Below are 18,185 nucleotides of genomic sequence, written 5' to 3' on the forward strand. Positions count from 1 at the left end.
TGTCTTCTTTGGTTGACCACTTTCTCCTTTCCGCTGGTTTAACTAACCCGGGAGAGGTAACAGGTGCTTCAGCAGAGTCTACGTCTATTGGTGGACTGCTCTGCGAAGCTAACAAGTTAACAAACCCGTGAGAGTTAAGGGAAGAAGGGTCCATTGTGTTTAGAGGTTTGTGTGATTTTGGTTTGGTGTTTAGAGGTTTGTGTGATTTTTAAGCTTTGATTGTTTGTGTTTTTAGAAGTGGAATTCCTATGTTTTAAACTACTTTCGCATTGGTTTATTACACAACAACCACTGCAGTTAATTATACAACAACAAAACTTAATTAGCACAACAACTTATTTACAGAACTACTTAGCATTCATTACACATCAAATCACTTAAAAACTGGATAATATTTAAAACTTCAACCAACAAACAGACACTTATTAATGAATTGTAGTCTAGCTAGTTCAGTTCAGTTCAATACGAGTTATTGTCTAGCTAGTTCAGTTCAGTTCAATACGAGTTGTTGTCTAGCTAGTTCAGTTCATTCAATTCTAGTTCAGTTGAGATTGAGTGTTTACCTTCGCTTGTTAGTCAAAGCAGAGCTTCTCCAGGTCAGCTACTTGCACCGTCAGGTTATAAACCTCTGCAGTTAGGCGATCAACCTGCCGAATGAGCCCTTTAGCCTTTGCCTATACATGAAAACAACAATGAAAATGTCACATTATAAGTTATTAAAATGAATAAAAGTAGAGCAAAATGTAGAGATAAACATAGAGAAAAATAAAGAAAATAGTTGAGAAATATGTCACTAACCTCCAGTGTCTCAATCTGGTTTTTGAGACTCGGCATCAAATTCAACAGCTGCTCAGCCTCCTCCAGACGCTTAGTCAAGCTTTCGATCTGCTCCTGGACACCAATCACCCAAGGCTGACGGTAGTGAAACCCATCACCCTTGTTTATAAACAAAAAATATCAGAAAACCATTTTCTAAAAACATAAATGAATCGAAATGGTCATCAGTGTCTTACCTCGTAGTTGACACAGGTGAAGAACCGCTTCCCAGGAAGAGTATCGTACTCCTGCTTCACTCGAACCTCGTCTATGATTCTCCCACCACAGGCACACCTTCTCGGAATTCCGTATTCAGAATCGCAACTGTATGATAGCATGTTGACGTAGTCCTTTTGCTTCTTTGAATGACTTATCTCTTCTGCGGGATCTATCTGTAAAACAAATCGAATGAATTAGAACATTAAAATCGAAACAATATAATAAATTTAGAACTATCAAACGAAAAACCGAATCAATTTAGAACCCTAACTCCAAACCCCTCTATCGATTTGAAATCTCACGGGAACAAACCCTAAATGAAACGAGCATGCCGATTTACATCAATTAATCGAAACCCAGATATCGATTTACATCCCAAACTCGAAAACCCCAAAATTGATTTGAAATCTGAGAAAATGATTTCGAGCAAAAACTACCAAATTAAACCGTCAATCTACTCGATACTCACCTCAGGTCGTGGAGAAGACAGTCCGTCGTCGATTAGAACGATAACACTTCAGAGACTCGGCGTCGCTCGTAAAATCACCTCTCACACACAAACCCTAGCTTTTTTTTCGAGAAGAGAAAATGAGGAGAGACACGGGGAAACCCTTCTTTCCTCCTCTACTACGCGGTATCTTTCATCAATTAAACAACTGACGCGTGGCTAAAACCGCTTGATACCGGATCAAGCGTAAGGCCCGGTTCGTCAAAACAGGCCCATTTTTAATTTCTTTTTAATCACCCGGGCCTTAGAACTCGAGCCCATGAACCTCACTAAATAACCCGATGCGCATGGTCTTAGGAATTGAGTTTTTTTCGGCGGCGCTTAAACTGACGCCGAAAATGGACACGTCAGCAATTAGCATAGAGATTACCTATTCTTATGTGCCGTTGATTAAATATACTATCAACGGTAAAGATCGTTTTATTTATCGATCCTCGTCGATATCTTAACAACCAATCATATCAATTATTCGATCTATTATAAAAGCTAAACGAGAGATAGGTTTATTGCATTCTCATATCTGTACTTCTTCTTCTTCTTCTTTAACCAAAAAAGAAAGTCAAAGCAATGGCTCCAAAAGCAGCAGAGAAGAAACCCGTAGAGGAGAAGAAACCGAAGGCCGGGAAGAAGCTGCCCAAGGAAGCAGGTGCAGGCGTTGACAAGAAGAAGAAGAAGAAATCGAAGAAGAGCGTGGAGACATACAAGATTTACATCTTCAAAGTTCTGAAGCAGGTTCATCCAGATATCGGAATCTCTAGCAAAGCCATGGGGATCATGAACAGTTTCATCAATGATATCTTCGAGAAGCTCGCTCAGGAATCGTCAAAGCTTGCAAGGTACAACAAGAAGCCGACAATCACCTCAAGGGAGATTCAGACTGCTGTTAGACTCGTTCTTCCAGGAGAGCTCGCGAAACACGCCGTCTCCGAAGGCACCAAGGCCGTCACTAAATTCACCAGCTCTTGAACTACGAATCTAAATTCACCGTTTAGGGTTTTAAGTTTCAGTTACATTTCAATCTCAGTTGTAATTAGTGCTATGAATCTGTTTGGAATAAAAAAAATTGCGTTTGGCACAATGCATGAAATTCGAATTTGAGTTTCAGATTAATTATTGCTTTACAGAGAAATTTAGAGTAAAATAAAGAAGACTTTCTAAAAAAGAAATGGCTTCGCCCGGGTTCGAACCGGAGACCTTCAGTGTGTTAGACTGACGTGATAACCAACTACACCACGAAACCGATTTGTTCTAAACGTGTTACACAACATTCAAAATTAAAGAATCTTGTTTTGTTCCACTCGTAGTATTTAGTTGAGTCTGGCTCTCGTCCTCCTCTACTTCTGATGCCTGCGAATATACACCAAAAGCAACTTAAAATAACATAAAGAACTTTTGATTCTTCTCAAGTTTCATAACATAAGAGTCTAGCTAGTTTCCCTGGTTTTAGTATCTACATGTCCTTAATTATGCTACATTTTACTTGAGAGAGCCAAGTTAATGTTTTGATTCCACGTTCAAAATTGATACGATAGCTGTTCTATATAACCCGAGTTGATCACAACACTGATCTCTTGCCCATTTTTCTTGATAGCTGATTACCTTAATCAATTAAATAAACTTGCAAGATCATGCTGATTGCCTTACTAATCACTTGTACAATGTGATCTAACCACGTTCAGATTTGTGGAAGCTTGTTAAAACCACGATATATAACACAAGTGATATATATACTTAAAGCCTATATATATTACTGAGGATTAGCTTTTGCTGATAAACCAACAGCCAGACGGGTAACAATCATTTACATGAACCCAAAAGCAGTAGGGACATAACCAAAAGCATACCATAGATATGATACATCACATTGACACATTGGACAGTACATATTTTACCTCCCTCTAGCAGTAGAGCTACCGAAGCTAGAACAAATAGTTCTCATCGAGAAGACAGAATCAGAAAAGAAACAAGATAGTTCACAGTTAAAGTCACTGATTCTAAAATTTATATGAGCAGTTTTGTTTCTTACCGAGAAAACGCAGATTTCAAGCAGTCTTAAATGACTTGGAGTAGTAATGTTTGAGCGCCAGTGTTCGGCTCTATCATCTCATCACTAAGAACCTGTGTGAGCTGCTCAGAGTAAACAACTCCTAAGCTACTTCTAATGATATTCATACCCAGGACCAGCCAACTTCTGGTCTGGTGTCAGTCTTAGCACTTTTTAGTGTGTAAAAGATACTTAGCAGGCAATGGTAAGTATCACCATCACTCATGCTTAGATACAAAGATTTGAGAGCAGATTGTCTAACTCACTCACATGTTATATGTGGTGACTATAACGGCCAGATCTCTCTCTCTCTCACCACAAACAGGCTTTGATGTGGGACGGAGACATCAAATTGAGAACGAAGTAGGCTGAGCAAGAGGGACATAGAGATACAAGTTCGCAGCTCAATATCAGAGAATCATAACCGCAAATAAAACAATGTAACAGATAGTGATAGTCAAATGTGAATTTCATATATTTTGATGATACAAAAGCATAAAGAGAAGCTGAAATTACTAAAATAGAATCACATCTGAGATTTGATTTAACGAAAACAATTTTAAAACCCTAGCCGCCGAATCCATAGAGAGTCCTCCCTTGCCTCTTGAGAGCATACACCACATCCATGGCTGTCACCGTCTTCCTCCGCGCGTGCTCGGTGTATGTGACGGCGTCACGGATAACGTTCTCCAAAAAGATCTTGAGGACGCCACGAGTCTCCTCGTAGATCAGACCGCTGATACGCTTCACGCCTCCTCTACGAGCCAAACGACGAATCGCAGGCTTGGTGATTCCTTGGATGTTGTCTCTGAGAACCTTCCTGTGACGCTTGGCTCCTCCTTTCCCCAAACCCTTGCCTCCCTTTCCACGACCCGACATTTTTCAACAACACTAAATCTCAGATTTTCTCAAGGACCCTTTTTTTTTGGTTTTGTGTATTAATGAGGAGAGCAATGGGCTGTATTATATAGTCGTAATATAATCGCATGTGTTTAGTATATCTCAATCCATATGAATATTAATGATTATGTATTGGCCGTTGATTAAGTATGAATCAACGGTCCTTGCAGTCGATCCGCGTGATACACGAATCTCTTCAAAGTGTTCTCCAAATTATAGCGGGAATATATTTTATGTTCTCTTCTTTCGTGTCTTCTTTTCCCTCCCTTTCTTTCTGAAATACACCCTGTTTAAGTTTCACTAGACGCCGTCGTTTTTTTGGTGGTATGTTCGGTATCTTTCTGCCGTGTAAAATATCACTGCAAAAAACTTAAATAAGACCACACTCCCAATAATAAAACAGTTCAAGTTAAAGCAGTAAAAATCATGTAGATTATGAAAAATAAAATAAGACAAGTGTAAATCATTCTGAACATATGCAAGTGTAGATCAGACATATGCAGATCAAGTAGTTTATTATAATTTAAATATTAAAACAGTTTAAACAAAGCATATCATATATCTAAATTAAAAATTACAAGAAAAATCAAAACACAAAATACATAAACAAAACTATAGAGTTGTGGATGAGAATTAGACATATATTATAGAAATATAACTTAGATGAATGTAATTCAAATTACCTTAAACAGAGGATGATAATTAGATAAGAATTTTTATGTTATTAAAGTAGTAAAAAAAAGTAGTAAGTAAAGTGGAATGCAAATGTGGTGATTTATAGAAGAAAAATAAATGTATTTTAAAATTAATTATTAAGAATATAGTGTTGTCCAACAATAAAACTAATGGGCGAACAACATCAATTCTTATGGAGGAGAGACGTATACATGCTATATGTGTGTTTTTTGGCTGGCTATATGTGTTTCACATAAAAAGAAAAAACTCAAAATCTTGTGAAGTCTTTCTATTAAGGTAGGGATTGAAACTTATTTACGGAACATGTTTGTAATAATAAGTTTGCAATTTATCAAGTGTCACCAATCAGAATTTTGTTTCAGTGTTCGTTATTGTATCAATAAAGCATTTCCCAAACATCAATTTTTGTTTGTTCTATACTAGAATGAGCCACAATTACTTTTTGACCCACTTAAATATGATGCGTTTTTGTGCTTTGTGTGTGTTTTTCTTAATTAACTAATATTTATTATAGTTATCTGATTTAAAATAATCAAATGCATTTTATAATATATGTTATTCACATCGTTATTCTATTGCTAAAAGGATAGTATTGTTCAATCAAGACACTATAAAATTATACTCCATCTGTTTCTTAATACAAGTCAGTTTTAGAAAAAAATTTATGTTCTAAATTATATGACGTTTTTGGTTTTCTATGTAAAATTTATTAACACTTAATGTTATATAACCAATGATAATATAAATTATATTTTATTATTAGTTGATTTGTGGTTAAATAAATAATTAATGATGTTTTCCTTACAAAATAAAAAAAAATAATGATTTCTTAATCTATGTGAACAATTCTAAAACGACTTATATTAAAAAACGGATGGAGTATTATTTAAATAATATTTCCACCACCTTCTAATAATTGTTTTTTGTTTGAACGTAAAAATGCTGTAGAATTTATAATAAATTACTTTTATTAAAAACTGAAATAGTATTTATACATATATAAACCAGATTATAAAAAAGTGGATACCTATTCAGTTTTCAGTTTGATTCTTTTGGTTTTTGGTTTTAGATATATAAGATATGCTAGGGTAATTTATAATATCCAAATTTGAACTGGACTATGTTTTTTTTGGTTCAGTTCTGGATATATTTGCTCGGTCAAAATATTATATTTATTTAAAAAATATTATATATTAATTTATGCATAAAATTTAATTTGTATTTAAATTTAAGTTATTTTTAAAAAGATTGTAGTGGACCAGTCGGTGTAACCATCACTCGTTGTCTATTCGACTATGAGTTGTGTTAAAAACTCATCAAATCGATGATATTATTCGATTTTTTTTTTAAAACAGGATAGGATGACTGGTCAAACTGTAACCTACTGCTCTATTCAATTATATGTTGTGTTAAAATTTGTATTTTGAGTAAACTGGGAAAAATGGCGAAACAAAGTTATTGAATCAAATGCCACAAAAGCAAAACAATTCATGTATATTTATATCTAAAATATTTCAAGTGAACTATTTTTTTAATAGATATCGAATACCTAAAATATAAATTATATACTAAATATTTTTGTTATATTTAATTTAAGTAAAAATATTAAAATATTTACAAATTTTTAATTTGTATTTTTATTTCAAAATAATTAAGAACTAAGATTTATATTAACAAACAATAAATATAAATTAGATTATTTTTATTTAAAATTAATTTAAATATTTAAGATTATAAAACTATTATGACATTGTCACTAAGTAAACAAATTTAATTTCAAACCGTATTAATATATTTATTATACATTCTTTTTCCTATCAAAATCACACTACTTTTTCTATCAAATCCGCACTTATCCTACATACCACATGAACCACACTTTAATTTCGCACCGCTTATATTACCAAAATTGTGGTTATCATTCTGACCTTATGTCTTACAAAGACAAAAAAATACGTATAGTGATTTTATGCGGAAAAACATCATGTACATATAATCTACATTTTTAATTGTTACTTTCAAAACTTAAGATTAAGGGTTTGTATGGAAAGTGAAGTAAAAATGATTATTTTACCAACACATAGCATCCATCTACAACTTGATATTCAATAATTTTTTTTTAAAAAAATGCGTGTGTTCCACTTAAAAAAAAGAGTGATGTACATTAGAGATCAGTTTTTGACTTTTATTACACAATAGAGCGCTTTGTGATACTTGAGTAGTTTTAGTTGTTAAAAACCTTGCTGTCCCTAGAAAAGTGTAACCATAAACGTTTTTGAATGATTTTCAACGAATGTCACATTCTATTTTTTTATTACATTATAAAACATATATTATTATTTTTTTTTTTTGGCAACAAACGGTTATCCTATTACTCAAATTTGAGATGGTATGGGAAGCTACACCGGAATAGAACAACCAATAAAACATAAAGGTCTATGCAAAGAACGTGCATTCCTAACTAACGAATCTGCAATCTCATTATGCGTCCTTGGAAAGTAGATGATCTTGAAGTCCGAAAAACACAACCGAATAGTTTGAATGATTTCGAGCTCAGTTGAGAAGTTGGGCCAAGCTTGTGGCTGTTCCATCATTGCAATCAGATCCTTGCAGTCCGTCCCAAACCTCTGATAGGTCGAGTGTTGTATCATGCTCTCCATTGCCCATTGTAGCGCTTCCAGTTCTGAGTGTAAAGCTGTCTCCCACCTCCTCAAGTTCCTTGACCCCATGAGTTGAATCTTCCCCATTGTATCCTTCCAAACCCATCCCATTCCACTATACTGAGCTGTGGAGGTCCATGAACCATCCACCATACAAATATTACCCAAGCTTAAGGCTTGTGTTTCTTCAGCAGTCTGTGCATGTGGTGGGACCGATACAGTGTCTCTTGCATTGTACCAAGCTTGGCATTCACTCTCTGCATACATGACTAGTTCCAATGGGTCTCTGTCTATGCCTCTAAACAACTTATCGTTCCTAGCTTTCAAGATGTACCAAATTATCCAAGGATAAGGATCTATATCATCCTCTGGCTGCAGAATACCATTCTTTCTCCAAAAAAGATAGTCCATATTAGCATAAATACTAGATACCAGAAAGATTTGAGAGCTCGACAACGTTGATGATAGTTCCCATGTTTGTAAGGCCGGTGGGCGCTCAAAGATAGCATAAGTAACAGTCTCTTCTGGCGCTTCACATCTTGGACAATAATTATCACATCGCATATTACAGCGTATCAGATTCCTCGTCACTGCTACCTGTCCAGATATTAGTTGCCATATAAGATGACAGATCTTTTGTGGCGCATTCACCTTCCAAGCAAAGGCTTGAAGTTTTGTAATACTGGGTTGTAGAGCTTCTGTATCCTCCTTATCTCTCATCAAGTTTGTAGCAACCCAATATCCTGACTTAACAGTATATTGTCCGTTCTTTGTGTGACTCCAACAAAATGTATCACGTCGATGGGTAGGGCTTATGGCCAAACTCAGAATCATCGGGATATCCTCTTGAGCTACATATTGTTCCAATAATCGAACATCCCACTCCTTGGAAACAAGATTGATAAGACTGCTTACGGTCATCCTTGGGTTAACTACTGGGGCCCGGGCGCGAGCCGGTCTAGCTGGCGTCGAAGAGATCCAAAAATCCTCCCACGCATTAATTTCATACCCTGAATGCACTTTACTTCTGATGCCCAGTCGTAATAGCTTTCTCGCAGTAATAATACTCGTCCATACATACGATGGGGTATCTGCTGTGCCAATCCGCAACGGCGAACTCAGATGGTAATATTTTCTCCGAAGAACTCTCGCTACTAGTGAATCCAGGAATTGAACAAGACGCCAAAGTTGCTTTGCTAAGAGAGCTAAATTAAATTCATGGATCATACGGAAACCAATTCCTCCCTCCTCTCGAGGTGCACACATTTTCTCCCATTTTGCCCAATGGATCCCTCTTTTTGGAGGATTCGAGCTCCACCAGAATTGTGCAATGGCACTTGCCAAATTCTCACATATCTCCAGAGGAAGCAGAAAGCTGGACATGACATAGGTCGGAAGAGCTAACAATATATATTTAATTAAAACCTCATTTCCTCCCTTAGATAACCATCTATCAGTCCAGCCATTCACTCTGTGTAGGAGTTTCTCTTTTAAGAAAGCAAATAGTTTACACTTTGACCCACTGATGTCCTCTGGGATTCCTAAGTAGGAGCCCATCCCGCCTTCGTTTTGTATACCAAGAGTATCCTTGATCTGCTGTCTATCACTCGCTGGAATCCTTTTACCAAAGAGTAATGAGGATTTGTCAAAATTAATATGTTGACCTGATGCTTTCTCATATTTCCTGACTACTTTCATAACTTCTTCACACTCACGGGGCTCCGCCTTACAGAAGAAAAGGCTATCATCAGCAAAGAGAAGGTGTGATACCGAGGGGCTAGCGCGAGCGACTCGCATCCCCGTTATCTTCCCTTGATTCTCTGCTTGATTAAGAAGGCTAACGAGCGCTTCCGTGCATATAATAAATATGAAAGGAGACAAAGGATCTCCTTGTCGTAAACCTCTCCCAGGGACAATGTTTCCCCTTGGCTCTCCATTCATGAGGAATTTATACTTGACCGAGGTAATGCATCGCATAATCCATTCAATCCATATCTTTGAAAAACTCATCTTTCTCATGACTGCCTCAATGAATGACCACTCCATTCTACCGCATGCTTTACTCATATCAGTTTTTATGGCCATTCGTTTAACCCGTCCTCCCGGTTTAGTTCTCAAAGCATGAAACATCTCCTGAGCTATCATGATATTATATGTAATCTGTCTACCAGCAACGAAGGCTGACTGGGTCTCAGATATCCGCTGTGGAAGAACCTTCTTCAATCTTTGGTATAAGACCTTAGATATAAAACATATATTACTAGTGAGGTATTTTTATAACTAAAACCAAACAATTGTTAACTAAGTTAATTCATCTAATCAAAATGGTCTCATACTTGTCCACATGCATTATCTCTCTCTTCTCTCTACTCATCACCACGATTTTCTTTTTCCTCTTGAGAAATATGTTATTCTTCTTCCTTTTTTTCCTTCTGTAAATCACATTTTTCTGCAAATTATTTCTTTTTACCATCATAACTTCTTCTTCTCTTTTACATGCACGTAAATATTATATTATAATCATTTTATTATTAAAATAAACCTTGTATTTGGTCCGTAATTTTGTTGTTTGAATATGTATACAACTAGTGCAAATTTTGTTGGTTTTAAGGATATAAACTTGGTTGTGCATATGTGTTTTGTTATTATGTTGTGTGTTGTACACTTTGGATGTTTTTGGTATGTTATAATTAACCATGTGATTTTATCCTTAAGTAAACATATTGTAAGACAATCTTGTTTGTAAGCAAACAAACTGTGTATTGCATTAATTTATGTTTTATTTTGTGTACATCATGTTTTGTACACAAAGACATTGGGTGTGTATATAATGTTAGTGTACGCGCGTACATGTGAGACATGTGAAAAAAGAAAAAACCTTTGTATGTAAGGATGTGAATTCCTGGTTTACGTGAATGGAGATGTTTTGATATTCATGAATAAATCTTATTTTAGATCTTGATACTATAGGTCTTGAGAATGTTTTTCTTACATTGACTTTGTTATAAGTGTGTACATGTGTACAATTGTTGTTGTGTACATAATTTTGTTGGTGCACACGTACAAAAAATTATATTTTGGTACACACATATACAAAGGTACTTTCAAACAAAACTGAAGAAAAAATCATGATTTAAATGATCCATCTGCCAAGTATGCAGATACCATTACCAACAAAAAAACATATTTATATCTACATCCACTTCCATACAAACATATTCTTTTTTGATAAAACGTTTCATTATCCATATGTATACCGGAATACAAACATCCTAACGTAAATTGTATAAAATATTATCCATATGTAAATTCTATGAAGTTAGTGTCATTGGACGTCAACATCTACTCATCCAACCCCCAAATGTTACTCTCTTTTTCTCTGTTTGTAATGTTGATACGCTTAACCATAAAAAATAAAATAAAATATATATTTGGATGTTTGGGAGCAAAATAGAGGAGACATCTCCACAAATAGAAAGTATAAGATCAAAAACAAATTATACAAAAGATGAGGGATCAGATTTTCAAAAATCCAAAATTTCACATTGTTGCTATCTAGCTACTCACAGATGGTGGATGTTACGAAAAAAGGCAAGCGACGACAATTTCATAGCTTCATAACCAGTGCCACAGCTTTGAATTGTGTCTTGGAACTCAAGGCAGAGGTGAATCATGGAATGAGAGAGATCTAGAACGTGTAGGAATAATCGCGAGTGAGAGAAGAGAATTGCTGCACAGACAAAGAAACAAGAGCAAATGGGAAAAGCCGAGCCATTGTAGACGAGGGAGAGATGAATCGAGACGGATGTCACCACGGCTGGATCCATCAGGATGAAGGTGACTGCGATTGAAGATTTCTTAGATATTTATGGGTCTTGCCCAAGATATGAATCAATCTTAGTATCTCTTTTCGATCTTAGGTTTTGGAATACACACGTCTCTTAGAGGCACATATTTCTCTGAGAAAAGTTTTGATTTTCGTGGAAAACGTTTTTGGATTAGAGACAAAAATAAGGGTTAGTTTTGAGAAAAAAAGAAGGTAAGAACAGCTCCAACGGTGGAGAACTCCTCTGAAAATTTTAGTGACAAAAAATAAGGGAAAATGGCTTATTCCTCTATGAACTAATCACTCTCTGTTTATTCATACATGAATTATTGAACAATGCCATAAAACACATAAACTATTTAAAATTTTGATTTTACTACATGATATTTCAAAATGTGGCCAGTTCCCCCAAACCGTAAACAAAATTAAGTTAAATTGTTGACTTTTATTGACGTGGATGACACGTAGGACACCTGTTTGGTTTGCTTAACTGATTACATCAAAATGACGTCGTTTTGTACTACATTAAATCAATTACTGAATTGTTAAACCAAAGAATTGAACCTGGGTCCAGAATGCCAAATAGAAAGACTCATGCCACTGAGCTATACAACATTTTAACAATTGTTTTACTGTTACTTATCTATGCTTAAAACTAGAAATATAAAACTGCCTCTCCACAGATCTTTCACGCTCAACTCATCTTGTTTGATTCTTTGCAACAGCTCTTTACGGTTTATCAATTGCGGACGAAGATTACAACAACGTTGATGATTTGGGTATTAGTCTCACTAAGTTTCAAAAGATTCCATCTTCTTCTGGACGAACTAGAAGCGTTGAGAAAAACTGGATTAGTTATTTTCAAGATTGAAAGCTTAGTCCATGGGCATCTTCAATGAACTTTTTGTCTCAGATTAATGTTCAACTGAAAAAATTCAGCAAAACCCATTTAAACAATATTATTAAGTATTATTGTATTGTATAATGATTGTCAAAAACTCTTGCAGCTCAATGACATGGGATTCTCTAGTTCACGGTTCTAGCAAAGTTCGATTCTCTAGTTCACGGTTCTGGCAAAGTTCGATTCTCTTGATTTAAATTAAATTAATTAATTCAATGTAGCACAAAAACGACTGTCATTTTGCTGTAATCAGTTAACCAAACCAAACTGGTATCCTACGTGTCATACACATCAGCAAAAGTCAACAACCAAATCAAATTTTGTTTACGGTTTGGGGGAATTGACCACATTTTGAAATTTCATATACTAACTTCAAAATTTAATAGTTTATGTGTTTTATGGCATTGCTCAACAATTCATGTATGAATAAACAAAGAGTGATTAGTTCATAGGAGAATACATAATTTTCCCAAAAAAATAATATTTTAATTTGAATTTAGTTTTTTATTATTATTTCCTATTTTGATCAATCAGAAAAGGCCAGCTGTGAATACTGTATTTTTAAAGTATCTTACCAGCTCTGTTCTCAGATACTTTTACGTTTCTCTTTCCTGTTTCTCACTATTTTTTATTTTTCTAAAATATCAGATTATCATGGAAAAACTCCCGATGTGCCTGCTCTAAGGATAAATAAAAAAACGAGACCTCCTAGTTACAATTTATTTTGGTTTCAACTAATAAACGTAGCAAAAACCTGTTTACTAAACGTAACCACAAAAACCTGTTAACTAAACTAAAGTTACAAAAATGTATTTGGAATGCAAATTGTTCTATTATGTATTTTAAATTGTAGAGTGTGACTCTAGATGTAAATGTTTCAACCATTTTCGCCATCTTTGTATATTTAATTAGCCTTTGTTCACTCTTACCTAGTTACCATAACTAAATGTAACCACGAGAGTTTCTAGTTTTTTTTAAAAAAAATTCTTAAAGTTTTGAAACTTAAAAGGCGTCAAAAGCAATAAACTTTTTTTGTTTACCTTTTTTTTTTTATTTTTTCTTAGCCTTTTCATATACTGTGTGACTAATCTTCTTCTTCGATGAGATCCACTCTCGTCATCTCCCCTTTGATCCTAGCATGTATTCTTCTCCAACCAACAAGACCGGAACATCCCATCTTCGCCGCAGTCTTCTTCTCCTTCGACTAATAACAGGCGGTGCTTGGCACTAGAAGTGTGGCCAGCTCGATCCACCACCGCCATTCATTGTCTCGAAGTTCCACTCCTCACTGGTCTCCCTTTGATATTTTAAGACGTCGCTGTCGTTCTGTCACGTCGAGAGTTTTGTTCAACTTTTACATATTTGCATCTTAGACTATCTACAATGATAGATTTATTCAACACACTCTTTTTTCTTTTTAACACTCCACATCATCTTCTCTCTCTTCCAGCTAATTATTTAACACACGCTTCATTTTTAACCTCTATAGTAGTTTTGTTTAATAAAATTCAACATCTCACCCCACTATTTTAATTCATATTTTTATCTTATATAATTTAATAACTACATGTTAGTACTAATTTCGATTGTAATTAACTTAAATAATTAAAGTGACATAGTTTTTGAGAATTTTTTATTGTTACAATTTTTTTTTAAACTAAAATAAATATTATACAACAAACAACATTACGAAACTTCAAACACATACGATAGAGACGCACAAAACATCAAATAAATACATAATTTAATAGCACAGTAGACTCAATTCAAACAAGAAAACTCTAAAACCACACCCGAAAATTTAAAGACTTTTCAATCATGGTATATTCCAATTTTTGCCCATATATGTTTGACTTGATCTGCTTGCAATTCGTGATGTACATTTGAATCATATAATTCAGATCTAGCACGCATGTGATTTTGAAATATAGGTAATACCTCAGTCGAAAATTGATGTAGTGTACTAGAACCACTTGCCTCAGATTGATCATAATCAGTCCAGTGTTGAACATATGTATTTTGTTCATCTTCAACAATCATATTATGTAATATGATACATGATCGCATGATGATAGCCAAATCGGATATGTCCCACATGCGAGTTAGTTCACGAATGATTTTGAATCGAGCATGTACCACTCCAAATGCACGTTCGATGTCCTTCCGACATCCTTCTTAATGTTTGGCAAATAACTTGTCTGGTTCACTTTGTGGAAGTCGGATTGACTTGATGAAAGTTGGATAAAAAAGATAGATACCATCAATTAGATAGTATGCCATGTCGTACGGACGTTGGTTCACAAAAAGATTCACTCTTGTTGTATTTCCTTGTTCAATATCATCAAACACCGTCAAACAATCTAGAACCTTTATGTCGTTTAATGTTCCAGGACATCCAAAAAGTGCATGCCAAATCCATAGATCATGAGATGCAACTGCTTCAAGTAAAACTGTGGTGGTTCCCTTATCCCCTCTAGTAAACTGACATTCGCACACAATTGGACAATTTTTCCATTCCCAATGCATGCAATCAATACTTCTGATCATCCCCGGAAACCCACACATTTCACTAACATGCAGAATTCTTTGCAAGTCTTTTTGAGTTGGAGTTCTAAGATACTCTTACTTATACAATTGTATGATTCCCTTACAGAATTGACGCAAGCACTCCAATGCTGTAGTACCTCCTAGTTTGATATATTTTTCGACTGCATCGGCCGCAACACCATACGCTAGCATTCGCATGGCAGTAGTACATTTTGCCAGTGGAGATATAACTTTCATTATTGACTGCGCCAACTCGCTAGGTGATGTAGTTGTCTCTAATGGATAGGTCTCCAACGATCCCAAAAAAACATATTTTTGCATCCGGCCGTCGATGAAATATTGCATCATCATATGTTGGTTGATTTGCAAAGTTAACATCAATAAGCCTTTGATTTGCCGCTACATGATTTCTTTTGAACTATTTTCTCCTGCTACAAGGTGTTTGGTCTTCAACAATTTTTTTCGACGCTCTCTAAACTGATTAACAATATATCTCTCTTCAATTTCAGACTGCTTTTTGTAAGCTTCAATATCAAAAGGAAATTCTAATAGATCAATTGATATTTTGTGTAAATTACAATTTGTGTTGCTGATACATCTATGGAATAAGGAGTCTCCATTTATAAAAAAATTTGAGTGGCTAAAATTTTTGGACTTCAAACAAATATTAAATTGACATAAATAATCGATAAGATTGGATTCTCTCACAAAATAATAAAATTACAGATTGTATACAAACAAAATTATTAAAGTTGAAAGAGACAAACACATTATTAAAGTAGAAAGAGGCATACATATAATTAAAGCAGAAAGAGACATACGCATATTAAAGTAAAAAATACATATTATTAAAACATAAAAACATAGACACACATAAACTTGACATCAACTAATTTCCAAATAAATCTTATCTTACCTTCTCCAACAGCTGTTTGTTTGTCATGATCATAGAGATGCTCTTTTTCACTTAACTTCATGAACATCTTCATCTTCTTAGCTTGAGTCATTTCTTTCAACAATTGGTTTGCCTCCTATGTCTCTTAGCTATTTTTTCTAATCGTTTCAATTCATGTTCTTTGAATTGTTTGAATTCATTCCACTCTTTGTTGACCATCGCCAAAGTTATGCACTTACGCCTATGTTTTTTTTTTTACCTTTTTTTGTTGCATCCCTTCCCATTGGATGAGCACTAGATCATACAAAGTTTGATCCGAGAGAGCTGAAGTCACTTGCATCATTTATGCGGGATATTTTAGATTCACTGTTTGATCAATTATTTCCTCCTACCTGACTACCATAATGTGGTTGATCACGGACATCAAGACTTTCTGACATTAAATTAAAATGTTCACTCTTACCCTAACTTGGTATATATATTTTTTTTTTTGAGGGGGGGGGGGTGTTTGAAAATTGATTTTGAAACTGATAGGTATTGGGATTTGGATAGTTGAAATGAATGTTAGAAGAATTGTGAGTACTAAATGGATTATTATTGTGATCTATTAACAAAAAAAAGTTTAAACACATTTTTTTTTTGATTAAAAGCTAATACCAAAAATTATAGTGAAAATTGACGTTTTTATATATCCAAATGAAGTGAGACTAGTCTTTATTTATAGATTGATTTTAAAAAAAAATTGATTGAAAGCTAATACCAAAAATTATAGTGAAAATGACGTTTTTATGTATCTAAACGAAGTGAGACTACTCTCTATTTATAGATTGATATACTATAGATTTGACCATTTTTATGCCATATTATATATATTATTTTAACTCTTTATATTATGTTTGGAGTCTATTCTAGTGTATTTACATGTTTAGGTTTGTTCTGGAACATTGTGGAGTTTATGGAGCTAAATGAAGCTTAAATGGAGCCAAACCCGCAGCTGAGCAAATGAAGAGGTGACAAAGTCGATACTAGAGGAACTGTCGGTTGACACACATCCTTGGTGTCGATCGACACCCGATACGAGAAGCTTTGCGGGCCAAGATGAAGACTTGAGCCCAGAAGTCTCCACAATTTACAAGAATACCCCTGACGAGTTTTGACCTAGAATATATAAGTTGTGCCATTGTTTGGGCAAAAACAACACAAACTAAGATTTCATAGTTTTCTAAGATTAAGGTTTTGGAGATAAGATCCAAGAACTCATTCAGAGTATTTTATTGGAACTCCGGTTTTTCTCTATCTATCTAATTATGCAATTCATTCGGTTTATTTTTTTGTCTTGTTTGATTATGTTTGAGTTGTCACCTTGTTTGACTTACGATTTATATGGTTATGAAGAATTATTGATATTAAAACTGCTAAGGTGATAAAATGACATCATTCACAGAGTTACTTATTTCTTGCATTCTAGAGTAGCTAACTAGGATCATGATTTATGAGTTGACAACTACGAGAGTAGGCTCATACTTGATAGCAATTCTGTTGAGCTAAATTGTTAGACACGAGCTGTAGCTAGATGGCCTAACCATTTTAGCGAACTTATCAATCAAAGCTTAAAACTTGTTTTGAAGAGTATCGATCGACACCTTATAGGTGCATCGATTGATACGGTTCCGTGTGACACGCAAGAGTGTGGACATAGAAGTCCAATACGTAGACTCGCAGCGAGGGCTGGATATCTTACATTAGAATTCAAGTTCTAAGATTGATTATCACATGCATTTAGCAATTATATCATAATTTATAGGGTAATTTATATTACCTAACCTGAAAGTCTAGATTATGTCTTATCTGTGACCACACTTCTCATCCATCTTATTTAGTGTCTTAACATTTATTCGCCTAGCTTGATCCTACTATTCATATGATCTATTGTGTGCCCCGGCTCCTTGTGGATTTGATTCCCAAGTGCTATATCCAATCTCTTATTTGAGAGAGTTGACTCTAGGGTTAATTTGAACTTGCATCATAGATCATAAAAAATCATGAGTTTTGATATATTTTTATTTAAAAAAAGGACTACTACTATGTTTTTTTTTTCAAAAAAGTTGAGTTTCAAAATAGTTGAGTTACAATAATTGGAGGAGATAAATATCTTAAAAAAGTTTTGCCAACC

General features: G+C 34.6%; 2 protein-coding genes, 1 non-coding gene and 1 pseudogene across 3 annotated transcripts; 1 reads left to right on the forward strand and 3 right to left on the reverse strand.

Moving 5' to 3' along the window:
- Positions 1 to 2,046: 2,046 nt before the first annotated feature.
- Positions 2,047 to 2,621, forward strand: LOC106405890 (histone H2B.7). Its single transcript, XM_013846477.3, has one exon. It carries the CDS (start codon positions 2,111 to 2,113, stop codon positions 2,507 to 2,509), a length of 399 nt encoding a protein of 132 aa, XP_013701931.1. The 5' UTR covers positions 2,047 to 2,110; the 3' UTR covers positions 2,510 to 2,621.
- An 88-nt stretch (positions 2,622 to 2,709) lies between these two features.
- Positions 2,710 to 2,783, reverse strand: TRNAV-AAC. The gene has a single exon. It is a non-coding gene; the product is annotated as a tRNA-Val (tRNA).
- A 1,255-nt stretch (positions 2,784 to 4,038) lies between these two features.
- On the reverse strand, positions 4,039 to 4,541 carry LOC106405976 (histone H4). Its single transcript, XM_013846585.3, has one exon. It carries the CDS (start codon positions 4,464 to 4,466, stop codon positions 4,155 to 4,157), a length of 312 nt encoding a protein of 103 aa, XP_013702039.1. The 5' UTR covers positions 4,467 to 4,541; the 3' UTR covers positions 4,039 to 4,154.
- An 8,584-nt stretch (positions 4,542 to 13,125) lies between these two features.
- Positions 13,126 to 16,392, reverse strand: LOC125583580 (annotated as a pseudogene).
- Positions 16,393 to 18,185: the final 1,793 nt, after the last annotated feature.

This window comes from Brassica napus, chromosome C3 (assembly GCF_020379485.1).
Source record: "Brassica napus cultivar Da-Ae chromosome C3, Da-Ae, whole genome shotgun sequence".
NCBI lineage: Eukaryota > Viridiplantae > Streptophyta > Magnoliopsida > Brassicales > Brassicaceae > Brassica > Brassica napus.

Coding starts and splice junctions, on each gene's coding strand:
- LOC106405890 (XM_013846477.3), top strand. CDS start 2,111: ATGGCTCCAAAAGCAGCAGAGAAGAAACCCGTAGAGGAGAAGAAACCG.
- LOC106405976 (XM_013846585.3), bottom strand. CDS start 4,466: ATGTCGGGTCGTGGAAAGGGAGGCAAGGGTTTGGGGAAAGGAGGAGCC.